Here is a 19,805-nt window from a genome sequence, read left to right on the forward strand (position 1 = left end):
TATGAGATACAGGACTCAGAGGGCAAAACTCACAAAATAAGAAAAACAGAATGTCTTAGAATTCTACTTAATGATGCTTATGTTTGGTTGGCTAGCTGTTTTAATTACAATTTCAAGTCTTACAGATACAGAAATTCTATTTTTTCTAGAACAAACATGCATATCCTTATAATATAATAGGGATGAAAACAAACATTCAATTTTAACTATTGAACCCTTTTACTTTTTGAGCTTAGCGGTCAACATTTTTTTTCTCTTCACAGCCTGGCATTCATCTGATTCATTAGTTTCTCCAATTTGATTGCTAGGGCCATGTTTCCTTTAATCTTCAATCTTCCTGACATGAATGCTATTGTTGGTTTTAGTTTCCCTAAAAAGAGAAAATGAGAGAGGAAAAATCAGCCATTAGTGCCCTTAGGGACGTATCGCTTCAAGAACATGCTTATAAAAAGAATCTCTGAGTTCTATAAACCTCTGAAACACAGAAATTTCTTTTATAGCATCTTTTTATCAGTATCTTGGGAATCCCAATTCCTAGATTTAGATGTTAACTATATCTTGTAGTATGAGAGATAATATAAAAGCAACAATCAACAAAAGATTACACCAAAAAGCAGAAGATGCAACATGCACAGTACACTAAAGAATAGATGGCCCTCAAATGAATTGTAGTAAACAAATACTATCTATTTTAGTTATTTTCCAATCTATTATAGTTCATTAAACTCTTAACATTTCAAGTTGAGTCAAAAAGTCAAATGGTATAAATGCATATAATTTTCTTAAGAAATGACATTAAAAGTATAGTGTATGGACACAGAAGTACGTCTTAGCAGTATTTTAACCACAGAAATGCCAGAATGTAAAATGGGGCATTAAAACAGAATTGTAGCTAATAACAACATATAATAAACAGGAGCTCCATGAAGGGAGGGAACATTGTTTTTATTTGCTACTCTCATTTCCCAATCTTTTCACTGTTAGGCTTCAGCTAAAAAACTGGCTCCTTGCTCTCTCACTCTGCAGTGAAACCCACCAGTCCACAGCCCCACTCATGCATACACAGCTTCCAATCAGCTTTACATAGCCTTGCTTGTTAAAGATGAATGGGCAGCAAATGGAGACCAGAAAAAAAAAAATCACCCCAAAACCAAAAACAAATCAAAGCAATTTGGGGGAAACAGAGACTGCAGGCATAGAAGAAACAGAAATGAAACAAATGAACAAATTAAAAGTTCTGTAATTCATGTCCTCATTGATAAGACAAGCTGTGACAATGTATCAACAACAGGATGCTAAGAAAAGGGGTGAGGAGGAGAAGCACAGGAAACGGGTATTGAAGAGCGAGGTAGTGGGAGAAGCAGGTGAAGGTGAATGGAATGGGGTAGAGTGAGGAGGAAGAAGGGGGCAGTAAGAGAAGAAAAAATAAGCTGAGAAAACATGAGTGAACTCTTGGAAATTAAGATTTTGATATATCCACAATATTAGAATGTAATAGAAAGGAGACACTTGCAATCTTCTGGTCACAGCAGTCTCTCTATTGCAAAATTCCCCCTCCCGCTATTACAAAAGGCTCTCTCTATGAACCAGCACCCCCCACCGCCACAATAATCTTTTGAAATAAAATTTTCCTTACTATATATACATATTTTTTTTTAAAGGAAAGAATAAGGCCCTAAATGTAAGGTGATTAAATCAGAGATTTAAGTTTTCTTCAGAAAGTGAGAACTGAGAAAACTGAGATAGCTATCAAAGAAATCATATAAGATACATTCCCAAAGAGCCCATCAAGTATCCAGGAAGATGAATGAAAAAAACCTTGTATCATTGTGAAATTTCAGAACACTACAGAGAAAGAGATCATTTTGATTCCAAAACTTTCAGAAAGGGGAGTGGTGGATACAAAAGATTAAGAATAGTATCAAATCCTCCATCGTAATCTTAGAAGGTGGAACAATGACTTCAATGACTTCATTTTCTGAGGGAAAATGAATTGCAACACAGAAATCTCTACCCAGACAAATAATCAATGTGTTGGGAGAATACAGGTAGTTTTAGATACTCACAAAAATTGCCTCTTATGTATCCTTTATAATGAAGCTACTGGAGAATGGGTGCCACCAAAATGAGGATGTAAACCAAGAAAAAAGAAAGGGATACAGGAAACAGGAGATTCAATGCAGGAGAGAGTTACAGAAATTTCTAGGATCACAGCTGTGTAGCAGACTTAATGAGCTATCTGTTTAGAACCCATTTCTTTTTCTTTTCTTTTCTTTTCTTTTTTTTTTTGGCTGCACCACACACCTTGCAGGATTCCTGACCAGGGATTGAACCTGGGGCCCCAGCACTGGAAGCATGGAGTCCTAACCACTGGACCACCAGGGAATTCCCCATGAGCTATCTGTTTGGATTGTAATAAGAAGACAAAGAGCTCCAGAAAAAAAGTACACTGACAGGTAATCTGACACAGGGAGAATGAATTCTTAAAACTCAAAAAAAAAATTAAATTAAACAGATTAAAAAATCCAGTTACAATGGGAAAAGGACCTGAATAGACATTTCTTCAAGGAATATACACGTATGACCAATAAGCACATGAAAAAAATGTTGAACAGCATTTGTCATTAGGGAAATGCAAATCAAAACGACAATGAGATATTACTTCATACTCACTAGGATTGCTATTGTAAAAAAACAAAAAACAAAAACAAGTGTTGGTGAGGGCAAGGATACAGATAAATAGAAACCCTCACACGTTGCTGGTAGGAATGTAAATGTTCGGGTGCTATGGAAAACATTTTCGCAGTTCTTCAAAGAGTTAAACGTAGAATTACCATATGACCCAGCAATAAAGAGAAATGAAAACATAAATCTACACAGAAACTTGGACACAAATGTTTATAGCAGCATTGTTTATAACAGCCAAACAAAATATCTTTCAACAGATAGTCATAAAAAGAAATGAAGTACTGACACATGCTACAACTTAGATGAACCTTGAAAACATTATGCTGAGTGACAAGAGCCACACACAAAAGGTCACATACTGAATGATTCCATTTACATAAACTATCCAGAATAGACAAATCCACAGAGAGAGAAAGCACATTAGCAGTTCCCATGGGAGGTGGGAAGCTGGAATGGGATGTTACTTAAATGGTATAGGGTGTTCTTCTGGGGTGATGAAAAAGTTTTGAAACTAAAGAGAAGTGGTGGTTGCATAGCATTGTGAATGCACTAAGTTAAATACCATTGAACTGTACACTTTACAAGGTTAATTGTATGTTATGTGAATTTCATCTCCATTTTTAAAGAAGAGAATTAAATACTGATACATGCTACATCAAGAATGAAACCTGAAAACAAGCTAAAAGAAGAAACATACTGCAAAGAAGCCAGTCACACAAAAAAATTCCATATATATGATTCTCTTCATATGAAAGTCCAGAATAGGGAAATCTACAGACACAGGAAGTAGCTTAGTGGTTGCTTAGGGCTAGGGGCAGGAGATGGGGGATATGGGATTAACAGTTAATGGGTCCTGGGTTTCTCTTTTTGAGGTGATGCAAATGTTCTAAAATCAACTGTGGTGATGGTTGCGAACATTTGTGAATATGCTAAAAAAACAGTCAATTGTTTACTTTAAATGGATGAATTACATGGTATGTGAATTATATATCAATAAAAAATTTAAAAAGCTATTGACATAGAACAATAAGTCAAATTGGTAATTAAAAATTTTCCCACAAAAAAATCCCAGGCCCAAGTAGCTTCACTGGTTAATTCATAGGATATAAAATTTACACAAAAGTCAAATGTATTTATGTATACTAGCAACGAATAATTAAAAAATAAAATTAACACAATAATTTCATTTACAGTAGCATTAAAAAAGAATGAAATACTTAGGGGAAAAGAGCATGAACCATAAAAGAAAAAAATGACACATTAGACTATCAAAACTAAAAACTTTTGTAACTCAAAAGATACCACTAAGAAAATGAAAAGATACGTCACAGACTGAGAGAAAATATTTTCAAGTCACATGCATCTGGAGTTTATAAAGAACTCTTACAACTTAATAATAAAAAGACAAGTCAATTTAAAAACAAGCAAAGGGCTTCCCTGGTGGCGCAGTGGTTAAGAATCCGCCTGACAATGCAGGGGACACGGATTCGAGCCCTGGTCTGGGAAGATCACACATGCCAAGGAGCAACTAAGCCCGTGCGCCACAATTACTGACCATGCGTGCCACAACTACCGTGTGCCAAGAGCCCGTGCTCCGCAACAAGAGAAGCCACTGCAGTGAGAAGCCCGCGTACCGCAACAAAGAGTAGCCCTCGCTTGCCACAACTAGAGAAAGCCCGCGCACAGCAACAAAGACCCAACACAGTCAAAAAGATAAAATAAATAAATAAATAAATAAATAAATAAATAAAAATGAGCAAAACATTTGAATAGACAGTTCATCAAATATAAACAGCTATTAAGCACATGGAAAGATGCCCAACATTATTAATCATTAAGAAAATGAAAATTCAAAGCACGAGATACCACCACACACCCGCTAGAATGGCTATGATAACAAAGACACTGCCATTTGTGACATCATGCATAAACCTGGAGGACATTATGCTGCATGAAATAAGCAAGACACAAGAAGGCAAAAACTGTATGGCCTCACTTATATGTGGAACCTAAAAAAGTCAAACCCACAGAGGCAGAGAGTAGAATGGTGTGATGTTGGTCTCAGGGTAAAACTTTCAGTTATAAGGTGAATAAGTTCTAGGGATCTAATGTTCAGCACGGTGACTATAGTTAATAATACTGTACTGTATACTTGAAATTTGCTGAAATTTGCTGAGAGTAAATCTTAAGTGTTCTCATGACAACAAAAAGAAGGTAACCATGCAAGGTGATGGATGTGTTAATTAGCTTGAGTATAGTAATTTCCTAGTGTATACAAATACCAAGTCATCATGTTATATACCTTAAATATATACAGTTTTTATTTATCAATTATACCTCAATAACACTGTAAAAAAATAAAAGGCACTAGTAAGTGCTGGTGAGGATTTGGAGAAACCTGAACATTTATACAATGCTGACAAGAATATAAAATTAGTGCAGCCACTTTAGCAAAGTTTGGTGGTTTATTAAAAAGTTACATATCAACTTACCACATGACCCAGCAATTAGACTCTTAGAAATCTACCCAACAGAAATGAAAATATATATCCACACAAATATGTGTATGAAAATATACACAGCAGCATTATTCATAATACCCCAAAACTTGAAACAACCCAAATATCCACCAGCTGGTGAGTGGATAAATATGAGGTATATCCATACAACGGAATACTACTCAGCAATAAAAAGGAACTGAACTACTGATACATGCTACCACATGATGGATGAATCTCAAAAGCCTTATGCTAAGTAAAAGAAGCCAAATACGAAAGACTATATACTTTATAATCCCATTTATATGAAATGTCCAGAAACAGCAAATCTATAGAGACAGACAGCAGGTTAGTGTCTGGCTGGCTGGGCAGTAAAAAAGGGGGATTGACTGCAAAGAGACAGAGAATTTTGGAGGGAGTGATAGAAATGTTCTCAAACTGGATTATAAGTGATGGTTGTACAACCCTATACATTTACTAAAAATCATATATACTTATAATGGGTAGATTTTATGGTATGTAAATTATACCTTAACAAAACTGTTCTAAAAAATAACTTTAAAACTACTAGTAAGAACAATTTTATATGTATGTGTATGTGTGTATATTTCTCTTCCCAATATATTAATCAGGTAATCTTGTACAATATATTTTCTTTCTATTATAATGCTTTACTATACAGTGGCCTCTACTGGCCAAAAAGAGAGATTTTGATTAGTTGACAGTAGTTGCTTTAATTTTTTAAATTTATAACATATCCACTCTATAGATTAGGTCACAGAAATGGCTATGGCTTCTTAAAAGAGAATGCTTAGGATATAAGGTCTAAATTGCGCCCATTCAAAGGAGAGTAGATGGGATAAAGAATAAGAATGAAAAGACATAAGAAGCAGAAGCAAAGTTATTTGCTCCCAATCTGAACTGCTGCTATAAAATAAACCTCATAAGGCACTTTCCTGGCGGTCCAGTGGTTAAGACTCTGCGCTTCCACTGCAAGAAGTGTGGGTTCGATCCCTGGTCAAGGAACTAAGATCCCACGTGCCACTTGGCATTGCCAAAATAAATAAATAAAATAAAATAAACCTTATAAGAATATATATATATATTTTAATCACTCATTTAGCTGACTGACCTCCCCTAGCCGATCCAGGAGCACATTCACAGAAAGATATAAATGGAAAGCCCCTTACAAGTTTATGCTACACAAATAAAACGTAAATTAAGGAGGTAACTTGATTCTTTCACCTTCGGAGGGCAAAATAGCATAATGATTTAGAAGTGTATGAGCTGGCGAGTTAGCTTGGATTCGAATTCTAACTCCAACATTGACTCACCCACCAAGTGACTCTGGGTTTATTATTTAATTAAGCAATACTTCAGTCTCCCTTTTTATAAAATAGAGAAAATCTTTTATCTCAAACCATTATTGGGAATATTGCTTAACTCAATAGTAATCATATACATATTAGCTAAAATTACTGTTATTTTCTGTTTGGAAATTGACAATAATTTTTTTATTTTTAAAGGTCTTTAAGTTCAAAATATTGCATATTTATAAGGTTCAAATTTACCAAACATTTATTTAGCATCCAAAGCACTATGTTTAAGCCCTACAGAGAAAGAGATTTTGAAACACTAAACAAACACTAAAGAAACTATTAAAATGATTAAAGAGGGGCTTCCCTGGTGGCGCAGTGGTTAAGAATCCGCCTGCCAATGCAGGGGACACAGGTTTGTGCCCTGGTCCAGGAAGATCCCGTGTGCCACAGAGAAACTAAGCCCATGCGCCCCAACTGCTGAGCCTATGCTCTAGAGCCCGTGTCACAACTACTGAGCCTGTGCTCTAGAGCCCGCGAGCCACAACTACTGAAGCCCGCATGCCTAGAGCTCGTGCTCCGCAACAAGAGAAGCCACTGCAATGAGAAGACTGTGCACCGCAACAAAGAGTAGGCCCTGCTCGCCGCAACTAGAGAAAGCCTGCACGCAGCAACAAAGACCCAAGTCAGCCAAAAATCAATCAATCAATATATTTATTTTAAAAAAATGATTAAAGTGATAACTATTCATTATCATTAAAAGATGTTGTAATGTACTAAGTACTTTTAATGTACTTTTAAGTACACTAGTACTTTTAAGTACTAAGTACTTATAATGTACTAAGTACTAAGTGAAAAAGGTTACCAAACAGCAGCAATGCTATAATCTTGTTTTTATAAGCACACTTATATATTTATATACATTCATAAAAATATATATATGACTTTAAACCAAAAATCAACTGATGGTTCTCTTTCAGTAGTACAATAAAAAATAATTTTATTTATTTTCTTTTTTCCTAAGCATATTTTCTAATTTTTGTACCATGAATATTTAGCACTACTGTTTAAAAAAAGGGGGGGAAAGTTGAAGAAACCTCAGTCATTAGTAACATCACACACAAACTGGCTCAGGTAGTATGTAGGCCATTAGCATCCTGGTTTAGAAATGGAAAGCGAGACTTACAGGGCACAGAATACACTATGATCTTCAATTTATGAAGATTAAAACAGAATAAAGAATAAATAATGTTTATAACTCATTAAATGAATCTTTAGGATCTTCAGATTAAAATGTTACAATACTTTTGTTTAAAGTGCTGCTTCTGGGACTTCCCTGGTGGTGCAGTGGTTAAGAATCCACCTGCCAATGCAGGGGACATGGGTTCGATCCCTGGTCTGGAAAGATCCCACATGCTGAGAAGCAACTAAGCTCGTGCGCCACAACTACTGAGCCTGCGCTCTAGAGCCCGCGAGCCACAACTACTGAGCCCACGTGCCACAACTACTGAAGCCCACACACCTAGAGCCCGAGCTCCGCAACAAGAGAAGCCACTGAAATGAGAAGCCCACCCACCACAACAAAGAGTAGCCCCCTGCTCTCCGCAACTAGAGAAAGCCTGGACGCAGCAATGAAGACCCAATACAGCCAAAAATAAATAAATTAAAAAAAAATTTTAAAGTGCTGCTTCTAATAAGTACATGTGTTAATTATCTTACCATCTGGAGTAGTGTTTTAAGAGTAGAAAATAGAAAAAAATTACCCTTAAAATTTTTCTGGCACATTTAGAGATACATGGGCAAAGCAGAAAATTATGCAGATGCTCTTCTTAGTGATGGATTCCACAGAAAGCAGGGTCACTGGGCCACGGGAGATGGCTGCAGTTTCCTATTACAATAGTTGGCAAGACTGAAGCACGATCTTACTCTTGATAAACAAGCTGCAGCTAAGTTCAGCACCTCTGGTAACCAAGGTGTTACTGGAAATGATATCTTAGTCCAACTAGTAGAAATGAAGCCTACCTAATAGAATTTTCCTTGAACAATCAGTAAACAAGTAAAGTTAAAACTCACCTGAAAACATTTTTACAAAATCATCAGTAGACATACTCATCACCACATCTGCCCGATCAGAGGGCTCTCCATATCCGACATTGCCACCCTTGCTTTTAAGATCAAGAAACCATGTTCCACCATCTTCACCTACACAGAAAAGAAAGATGTAGAAATCAATGTTAAAGAAGCCCTGTTTTTCTTAAAGTTAATAACTGTACAATTAGAATAATCATATATAATGCTGTTACCCAGGTTGAAATCCCCAGGCCTCTAACAAATTCAGCCAATATTTATTAAGTTCTTATTATGGGCCAGGCACTCGGCTAGGCTCTGAAGACTCCTCAATAACATGGTTCTTACAAAACAGGAAGTGGAGGGTGATGTGGAGTCAGGAAAGCCCAGCTGAGATTTAAAAGTTAAGTAAGAATTTGCTAGATGGGGGACTTCCGTGGTGGTCCAGTGGCTAAGACTCCGTGCTCCCAATGCAGGGGGCCCAGGTCTGATCCCTGGTCAGGGAACTAGATCCCACGTGCCGCAACTAGAGTTTACGTGCCTCAACTAAGAGTTCGCGTGCCACAACTAAGAGTTCACAACTAAGGATCCCACATGCTACAACTAAAGCTTCTGCATGTGGCAACGAAGATCCCACATGCCTCAACTAAGACCCAGTGCAGCCAAATAAATAAATAAATAAATAATATTTGCTCGATGAGGAACTGAAAAAAGGAACAGAAGGACTGGAATGTACAAAGAGAGTGGATGGTGGCCTCAGATGAGCCTGTTAGGCAGTCCAGATGCAGAGCACAGTAAGCCATGTAAAGGGTTCGCTGATTTCATCCATATGCCATGGAAGGAGAATGACATTAGGTTTGTATTTTAAATAGATCAGCCTAACAGCAGTGTAGAGAAGATATTGAAGAGGGATAAAGAGGATACAGAGGACAATTTAGGAAGGTACTGGGGTTGTTCAGGAGCTTGAGGATGTATGCCTGGGTCAGGATTGCAGCAGTGGAAATGGAAAAAAGTCCGCATATTTGAGAGAGAACTTCAAAGCAATATCACAAAACTAGGTAACTGATTGAATGAAGAGGAAAAGGTAGGGAGGGTGCAGAAGAATGATCTGCTTTGCTAGTTTTTGGCTTGGGAAGCTGGGTAAATATTGCTGTGTTTTTTACTGAGAGGACTACTGAAGAAGAGCAGATATAACAAGTAGTGCCAAAGGCAGGTATTGGGAATGGTGAGTTGTTACTGACATTTTCAGATTGAGGTACCTTTGTGACAGCCAAATGAAAATGTCAAATGAAGTCTGACTGGACTAGGAAGATAGATACATAAGGAATCAGCCCCTATGGTCACTAAAGCTATGTGAGGGGTTGGGGTTTTCCTAGACAAAGGCTGTAGAGTATAAAGAGTGCTAAGACAGTGACCTGAAGAATATCAACATTTAAGGAAAGGATGGAGAAGCATCTAGCACAGGAGACTGACAAGACATGATTACAGACACAGAAAAAAGCAATGGAGCGTTTCCAGAAGGAAAGAGAGGTCAACAGCATCAAATGTTGCAGAGTGGCGACAAGGTAAGAATGACAAATGCCCACTGGTGACACAGAAGCCACCGAGGACCTTGGTGAGAGCAAATTCAGCGGAATGCAGAAAAATGACACCAGAACAGAGTGAACTGTAGATGAAAATAAGTTTGGCTCTGAAAGGGAGAAGAAAGATGGGGGGTGGGGGCTGTGATTGGGAAGGTTGTTATTGCTGGGTTTTTTTAAAAGATAGAATAGACTTTGGGAATGTTAAAAAACCACTGGGAAGGAGGCTTCAGGATGAACAGGTGGAAGAGACAGCACACATTTCCTGAGGAGACCAGAGGAAATGGGATCTAGAACTTTGCTACTCAAAGTGTGATCCATGAACTGCAGTACTGTCATCACATCAGAAATGCAAACTTCAGATCCTACCTCAAACCTACTGAATCAGATTCTGCATTTTTAGCATGCCCAGCGGTGATCAGTATGGACATTAAAGCTTAGGATGCACGGATGTGGAGTTGAGCTCTGCCTGTTGGGAGAGGAGGAAGAGAGGTCAATGCCTACAACAGTTTGGTATCAGATGGCAGGAAGCTGAAGCAATTCCTGTCTGTAGGCTTCCCTTATCTCTGTGAAAGAGGAGGTCACTTTATCTGCTGAAACTGGCAGGGAAGTGGTGAAGGGAGAGATGGGAGATTTGAGGAACACTGAGAGGTTTAAAACAGTCACTGTGGAAAATGAGGCAATAAGCTGACCACAGAAACACAGAACTCTGACATTGGAGAGGAGCAGTGATGAATTTTTACTGGTACAGATTCACTGGGTGGTGTGATTCCACCCCCCACCCCCTGCCATTTCTCCAGCAAGACTTAGCAACCTGGATGCAAGTGTGGAGCAGCCAGAGAGTTTGATCATCCAGGACTAGGATTTTGAAAGCTGGTGACATAAGCACCAGGTCAGGAAGTTTAGGATACAGGTAAAAGAGTGATTGAAGCAATGGACCATGGGTTCTAAGAAAAGGAAGTAAAAACAGGAAGATGCAGATGGATTAAGATAAAATAGAGGTGACAAAGGATAAAAGAACTGATAATGTCAAAGTTTGCGTACAATGGGACTGTGGTAGCTAATTCTTAAAACTCTTGTTAACATGCATTAATACTAATGCATTTTTTTTTGAGAAGAAAAATACTGAGAGGTTTTAAAAGCTGACTGCATTCAGAGTGACCTGAATAATATCAAAGATAAAAAATGGCAAGGGAGTTCCCTGGCAGTCCAGTGCTTAGGACTCAGCACTTTCACTGCTGTGGGCCCCGGTTCAATCCCTTGTCAGGGAAGTAAGATACCATAAGCCCGTGGTGCAGCCAAAAAACAGGCAAGGTGCACATGGTTGATAAATGACTGTATTATACTATCTGTCATGATCCATATACCCTTCTAAATAGGATTTTCTCTCAATTACATACACTAAGGAGTTACTTAACACTGGAAGTATCTGTAAGGAAATTTTATTTTACATATGTCCATATGCACTGATATTAACTTAAAAATACAAATCAGTAGAACAGAGAAGAACTACAAAAACAAGTAGAAAACAGGTCTATCACTTATATGTGGAAATACCAGTTTAAAACAAATAGATATAATTATGGGTCAACATATATGAACCCCATGGTAACCACAAATCAGAAACTTAACAGATGGACAAAAACCAAAAAGAAAAGAACACAAAAATACAAACCAGTAGTTATTTGCTACTCTTAAATGTCTACATTCTCGGGTAAGGGTCTGGATATAGCCAACTATTCCAGGTTATTACTACTGGAGGCTGATATACTTTCAAGGGAAATATCCTACTTTGTTTCATAAAAGCTCCAGATTATCAGAAGTAACCCTTACCTGAGAGTTCAAACTGATAGATTGCTTGAGTGGCTTTAACAACATCATCACTGAGAGAGTCCTTAACAATTCTAAATGTTCCTTCCACAGCTCCAGAACGTGGTTTTGGTGATGGCTGCGCCTCCTCTTCTTTCAATTCTGGAAGAGCACCTATAAAATGTTATTGATATAAGTACCTTTAAAGCCTAGGCAATGTAAGGTCACACACAAAATTAATTAGCAAACAGACTTGCTACCAATTAGACCCATTTAACCAAAATGACCTTAAATACATTCAGTGGCATCTTAAAGCATAAGAGCATAAATCAAACTGATGGAATAACAGCCAAACACGTCAGTTACGATTATAAATGTAAATGGTTTATACTCTTCAAGTAAAAGACCACCTCTCAGATTAGCTTTTAAAAAACCCCACTAATTTATACAGTGTTTATAATAAACAGATTTAAACAATCTATTAGAGTTTTAGTGGTAACAATTAATCACTCCTTTATCATCGTCCCTGAGTTCCAAAACCAAATGAGAAAAGAAGACCGTGGAGTCAGAAAGATGGAGATCAGAATATCAACTGTGTAAATGAGTGGAAATGAATTGGCGACTGTAGCTTGAATCAACAGCCAAGTGAACTTCTCAATAACTTTACCTCTAAATTAAACATATTCACCTAGTCTTTTCATCCCTGGATTGAACCTGCCTCCTCCCATCAAGGAATGGAAATGCCTCTGTAAGTAAAGATCACGTGAAAACTGAGGATAGTCTACTCTGAAAGAAAGAAGGCTCAAAAGGGTCTAAACCACACTAACTCGTTTCTTCTCCCAATCTCAATCAGATTGGTCCCTCCCACTAGATGAAGAGGTAGGTCAAACCATGTATTAGTCTCATGAAGGCCCCACTACCTAGAAACGCAAGGTCAGGGGAATAGAGGTTGCAACATTTTAAATTTTGTAGTCACTTAAACCATTGGCCATAACCATTCAGCATATGATGAGCCAGGGGAGATCTGCAGTGCATAGGACAGTTCAAATCCCATAGCATGAAGCTGTCCCCCAATACCAACCTCTGTGTCTTTATTTATCCTCCTGGAATTATTTGTGGGCAGTTTGGCTGCCCCCAGAAACAGCTGAGAATAATTTGTTATTTAAACTAACTCAAAGGACAATCTGTACTCTAGGCTGAAGATTAACTCTCCATCTATCTCCCAGCTCAAATTATACCCAGCCATCTTGTCCAATATAACTCACCAAAGGTTATTAAATAAAATCTAACTGACAGCATAAAGATACTCCAGAGTACAACATAACCAATTCAAAAGTATCCTAAATTTATTGAATATAAACTGCCTTCCATTATGATGTTTCCAGACACAAATAAACAGTAAAACCCTTCTCACAAAGTTCAGCAGATATTAAAGATGAAATACTTAAGATCCAATGGAGCAAAGAATATATTATTATTATGGTATTTTGAAGCCAGTTTAAAAATTCAGATATGTATTTCAATATTTAATGCTGACAGTGTAGTGAGGGAGGTACTCATATAATGCCAATATTTATAATTCTGGAAGGAAGTTTCATAGTATGTATCAGGAACCCTCCCATTGCCTGATTATCCACTTTTAGTGATCCACTATAAGAAAATCCTGTAACATTTATAAAATGAAACAATTACAAACCACTAAAATAAATATTATGCATGTGATACAATACTAAGTTGCCAATTTCAAAAATTTGTTTTTGAAGACCTGGATAATATTCACAATATAATGTTAAGTAAAACGAAGTATATACAATTAAATATAATATGATCCAATCAGGTAAAGTATATATTTGTGGATATGAATTTTAAGTTATATTTTCAAAAAAATAAAAGAGACTGTAAAGAAATAAACCAAAATACAGACAGTATTTATACTTGGATGGTGGGTTACATGTGATTTAAAAAATTTTCTTTATGCTTTTCTGTACTAAGCTTTTCTATACAAATTATTTTAAAATGGTATCAAAATTGATTAAATTACATTACGAAATCTATTGGATGTGGCCAAAGTTATATTAAGGGGGTAAATGCACAGTCAAAATTATTTTATTATTTTTAAAGGAATAAAAATGAATATTAGCCTAACAAGCAAGAAAAGGAACAAAAACATGTGACCTCAAAGAAAGCAGAAAAGAGAAAATAATAAAGCAAAAATTTTTCAAGTAATGAATCAAATGGTTGCAGAATTTTGTGAATATATTAAAAATCACTTAACTACATACTTTAAAATGGTGAATTTTTGGTATATGTAAATTATACCTCAAAGCTGTTATAAAAAGAAATAATGAATCAGTAAAGAGAAAAGCAGTAGAATGAAAAATGAAATAAAATTTAAAATCTGGTTCTTTTGAGAAAAAACAATAAGATACAGTAAAATTGGGCAACTTTCTGGAAAATTTAATCAAAGAAAAAGGGAAAAAAAAACTTTAAAAAGAGAAAAGGGATAAAATAAATATGAAAAAATTTTAAATTATAAATGAATACTACATGTCAACCCTTAAATAAATTTTAAAACTTCAAATGGATAGTTCTGGTTTTTTTATTTTAGAAAAAGCCAATAATTGAATGACAAAATAAAAACATTTTCAAAGAAACAACTTCAGAAAAGACTCAAATAACTTAGTAGGTGAGATATGTCAAACCTTCAAGGAAAAGAACATAGAAAAAGGAAGTTACCCAATTGACTGCCATACTCAAAATATAACAAAAAATAAAATATAGAAAATATATAATAAAAATGTAGACATTAATCTAAATAACTGATAAAAAAATCTTAACCAGCATCTAATACCTTACTTATGGGTAAAATCTAAAGATTTTCCCTTTAAAATTAAGAATAAAATAAGAATATCTAAAATAAATAGTTTCAATAAATATTTCCAAATTCTTCTGGAAGTTCGAGTCAGTATATTAAGATATATGCCAGAAATAATCCTGTAAGATACTATTATTATATGTAGACAGTAAGTTTGGGCATTTAGGAAATTCAAGATAATTACTCAATGATAATTACATCAACTAACATTTATAGGGGACTTACTATATAAATTTCACAATATGATGCACTATCTATTATACTTAATCCACATGATACTCACATAAGGAAAGTGAGAGCTGAGAAAACTGTTTCAGAGAGCTGAAGTGACTTGTCCAAGGTCACAGATTTAAGTGACAGGGACAGGACTTGTACCCAGATCTGTCTTATCCCAAAGTCTATGCTTTCAGTAACTGTCTCTCTATTAGAAACTATTAGAAGTCTAAAACAAGACAAAAACTCATGAAGGTGACCAGATATAAAATAAATATAAAAAGTTAGTTTCCCCCTTCTTATTTATAATGTGTCTTGTTTCAGAAAGCATTTCAATATGTTTAATAAAATAAACACAATTCAAGACTAAAGTAAAAAGAAGTGAGTGAGGTTTTAAAATGGCAACTGGAATACTCAGTGACACACCTAAGGTTACATGGCAGTATGTGGCACAGCAGGAATTCCAACCCAGGCAGTCTGACTGGGTAATGCTTCCTCTACATTTTCTTCTATGTCTAACTATGTAATTTTATATAGCCAACATAAACGCTGGGCAGAGAACCAAGACCTAAACTCAGCAGAACTGGACCAAGCAGAGGCTGCTAAAAGTGAGGAAAGCAAAGACACAGGCTTCCTTCAAGTTTGTGGAGGCAGGAAATATATAGGAATGTATTTGGTTTTAGTAGGTATAATACCAGACAGAACTAAGTTTGTCATATAATAACTGCTGGAACTCCTACTTCAGGTGATGTGTCTATTAATCAATATATCATCTTTATCATCTGAGACGCCAAGGAGATGGCAGCAAAAACTTCAGTGTAGCCTTTAAAGACACTTGCCAAGAGATAAACTGCATCATTTATCACCTGAAATATTTAGACATAGCATGATGACTCTGCCCAAGAGAATAAAACTTTAGGAGACAACAAACAAACCAGTAATATATTTGAAAGGTACATTCAGTACACAACAAATATGGAAACTTTTGGGAAACAAATGAAACCAAGTTCCCCTAAAACAAGTTTACCAGGTTTATGATTAGTCTCTCTATCTAAAACTTTATTCCCTTTTTTTTAATGATATTTGTCTTTCTCAGTCAAGCAGTACTTTCTTTTTTCTTTTTTTAATTAATTTATTTTATTTATTTTATTTTTGGCTGCGTCGTTGGGTCTTTGTTGCTGTGCGCGGGCTTTTCTCTAGTTGTGGTGAGCAGGGGCTACTCTTTGTTGCGGTGCAGGGGCTTCTCATTGCAGTGGCTTCCCTTGTTGCAGAGCATGGGCTCTAGGCACGCGGGCTTCAGTAGTTGCAGCACACGGGCTCAGCAGTTGTGGCTCGTGAGCTCTAGAGTGCAGGCTCAGTAGTTGTGGCACATGGGTTTAGCTGCTCCTCGGCATGTGGGATGTTCCTGGACCAGGGCATGAACCTGTGTCCCCTGCATTGGCAGGCGGATTCTTAACCACTGTGCCACCAGGGAAGCCCCAAAACTTTATTCCCTTGCTTGTCTCCTCTGACCTTAGTGCCTTTCTTGTCCAGTCTGACCTCAATCCTATGCTAATTGAACACTAATCAACCAGAGTCAGATGACTAAAACTGCTGTTGTCGATAACATCATTGATGTACTAAAACTGCTGCTGTAGATTGCATCATTACTGTACAAACTCAGAGCAAGATGAATTAACAGGCCCCTGAGCCATGGACCACCTGGCCAGAGAATCATAAACCAGAGACATCATGACTCCCAAAACTATGATTAAGAAATGTCACAGAAATGTCACAAGAACTCCTTTACATGAAAACTAATATAAAACAAGGGCAGAAAGTCATATATAACTGGCTGAGATGAAAAAACAATAAAATAAAATGAAAAAGGAAATGGGAAACATGACAAACAAAAAGTATAATAGCAGAATTAAACATTAGGGGCAATATGGAAGAGAGATGAATGTGTCTAAAATCTTATCAGTAATACAGAGTACAAACTTGAAAAGGTCTCTCAGAATGCAGAAGAAAAGAACAAAAATATGGAAACAGTAACAAAAGATAGTGAAAACTACAGGGGAAAGGGACAGGGTAGCCAGACTAAGTGTTTCTGAGGGGAATCCAGAAAAACTGGAATAGAAGCAATTAAAACTATAACTAAAGAAAAAAAGAAAAAATAAACCGGAGGTTAAAAAAAAAGACTGAGTGAACTCCCTGTGTTGCAATGGGCAGGAAAAATCAATGAAGAGGGCTTCCCTGGTGGCCCAGTGGTTAAGAATCTGCCTGCCAATGCAGGGGACACGGGTTTGAGCCCTGGTTCGGGAAGATCCCACATGCCAAGGAGCAACTAAGCCCGTGCGCCACAACTACTGAGCCTGCGCTCTAGAGCCTGCAAACCACAACTACTGAGCCCGCGTGCCTAAAGTCCGTACTCTGCAACAAGAGAAGCCACCACAATGAGAAGCCCACGCACTGCAACGAAGAGTAGCCCCCACTCACCGCAACTAGAGAAAGCCCGTGCACAGCAATGAAGACCCAACACAGCCATAAATAAATAAATTTATTGAAAAAAATAATAATTACATATATGTTATACAAAACAAATACACAAAGCACGAATACCAGAAAAAGTACAAGGCTGTCAATATTTTCCTCCCCCTTTGGAAATGAGGGATACACATTGACCTCTGGGAGAGACACTGTGAAATCAACATACAATAGATCTGGATATGGATGTAAAAAATCACCTGGAAGAGTTAAGTTAGATCTCAGGCCAGAAATACTGAGCTACTACCTATATGAATATATTAATGTATCTACAGAAAATGTCAAGTAGAATTACAGTTGACTGAAACATCACTTCTCCACTTAATTTTTTGCACAGGGAAGAGAGGTTTTAGCCAAAGGAATTTGAGAATTCTGACCTCAAAGATGAGGGCATCCCGCCTGTAGAGATGGATATAGGGATTGCAGTCAATGCACCTGACATATTCTGATCCCAAAGACAAAAATCACTCCTATCAAAGCCTGATGTCAGTAAACATTTATCTTACATTCTGCTTATCTAACCCATCTTATTCTGAGTCCATGGTCATGAAACAATCTTCTGACTATGATTCTGTTCTCTATGTCATTATGCCCAGAGGGAGAGAACGAGCTGCTCACAGCAACTCCATGTTTAGTCCATGAGATGGCAACTCCTCATTATAAAATAAATTGGATTACTGGGGGGAAAATATGCTAATACTTCAAGTATTCAGGAGTTAGGAAATTAAGTTTACTGGTTAAGGATATGGCCTTTAGAATCAGAAAAATACGTATTTAAATTCTGGCTCTGCCACCTGCCAGCTCTGTGATCTCCAATGTAAAATGAGGACAATGATACCTGCCTTGTAGGATTGTAAGTATTAAATGAGACAATGCATGCAAAGTACTTAGCACAGTGTTTGCCATATAGTAGGTGCCCAATAAATATTTGTTGAAAAACAACATGAATGTATGTGATTGATAAGTGGTTCTTATTATTTAAATTTGGTATTTAAATGAGCTTAGTTTATACGCATCTTCCTCTAAAACATAGATCCAATCTTAGGGTACTGGGCAAAAATCTGGATTTCGGACTTGCCTATCTTGAAGATAGACTCTTCTAGACTTTGATAAGCTCTCTGACTAACTTCTGCCATTCTGTATGAGGCCTTTTGAGGAAAAGATTGACAGCCTTGTTTTTTTTGTTTTTGTTTTTGTTTTTTTTAATTATTATTTATTATTTATTTATCTATTCATGGCTGTGTTGGGTCTTCGTTTCTGTGCGAGGGCTTTCTCTAGTTGTGGCAAGCGGGGGCCACTCTTCATCACGGTGCGCGGGCCTCTCACTATCGCAGCCTCTCACTATCGCAGCCTCTCTTGTTGTGGAGCACAGGCTCCAGACGCGCAGGCTCAGTAATTGTGGCTCACGGGCCCAGCCGCTCCACGGCATGTGGGATCTTCCCAGACCAGGGCTCGAACCCGTGTCCCCTGCATTGGCAGGCAGATTCCCAACCACTGTGCCACCAGGGAAGCCCGACAGCCTTGTTTTAATACTCTGATATATCCATGTGGCAACCAAATCAAAGATCTAATCTTTAAAAACTTAAATTTTAAAAGGAGTTATCTCTAGGTGATGGGATTATGAGTGACCGTTTTCCCTTCTATATTTTTCAAATTTTCTATAATACAAAAGAAAAGTTGCCTTTTTTGTTACGTAATTTTTTGAAATTGCCTCCAAAAATTCGGACAAAGAAAAGATAAAGATAGAAAAGATAAGATTAAGCTAGAAATAAAGTTTGTCACCGAAATGCATTGTAGTAAGGTTCTATAGGTTTCCTAAAGGTACAGAAGAAATGTTTGCCTAAACTTTCTAGCCTCCACCTAAAGAATCTATGGTCACTAAGGAGATTCACAGAGTCTATAATATAAAAATAAGGTAAGGGCCCAGAAGAAGCACTGCTATTCTTGTTAATAAACCATGAGAGAGGTCTTCCCTGGCGGTCCAGCAGTTAAGACACTGCACTCTCACTGTGGGGGGCATGGGTTCGATCCCTGGCAGGGGAACTAGGATCAGTGCAGCCAAAAAAAAATAAACCACAAGAGAAATTCTTCTCATGGGGTTTCACTGTAGAGTGTTTCTTCTGACATCTTTCAGTAAGTTAGTGGCATCATGCCAGAACACAAAGATTAAAATGTAAACTCTGGACCAATTCAAGAAAGCTATTGTTTCTAAACTACAAAAACAAAACAAAGC

At 37.0% G+C, this 19,805-nt stretch overlaps 1 protein-coding gene across 5 annotated transcripts in view; it reads right to left on the minus strand.

Annotated features, from left to right (window-relative positions):
• Positions 1-200: 200 nt before the first annotated feature.
• HSDL2 (hydroxysteroid dehydrogenase like 2) overlaps positions 201-19,805 on the minus strand; it is a 93,881-nt gene continuing 74,276 nt past the window's right edge. For 4 of the 5 annotated variants that reach the window (XM_082469215.1, XM_082469216.1, XM_082469213.1 and 1 more), the window contains 3 exons: positions 11,983-12,132; positions 8,576-8,704; positions 201-370 (listed from right to left, as the gene is read on the minus strand). In XM_082469215.1, coding sequence (XP_082325341.1) covers positions 258-370; positions 8,576-8,704; positions 11,983-12,132 — 392 coding nt within the window. In that variant the 3' untranslated portion in view covers positions 201-257. The remainder of the gene's footprint in view (positions 371-8,575; positions 8,705-11,982; positions 12,133-19,805) is intronic. The other variant, XM_082469214.1, reaches the window with a different exon arrangement.

The sequence above is a fragment of the Balaenoptera physalus genome (assembly GCF_965194825.1).
Source record: "Balaenoptera physalus genome assembly, chromosome: 7".
In the NCBI taxonomy this organism is placed as follows: Eukaryota; Metazoa; Chordata; class Mammalia; order Artiodactyla; family Balaenopteridae; genus Balaenoptera; species Balaenoptera physalus.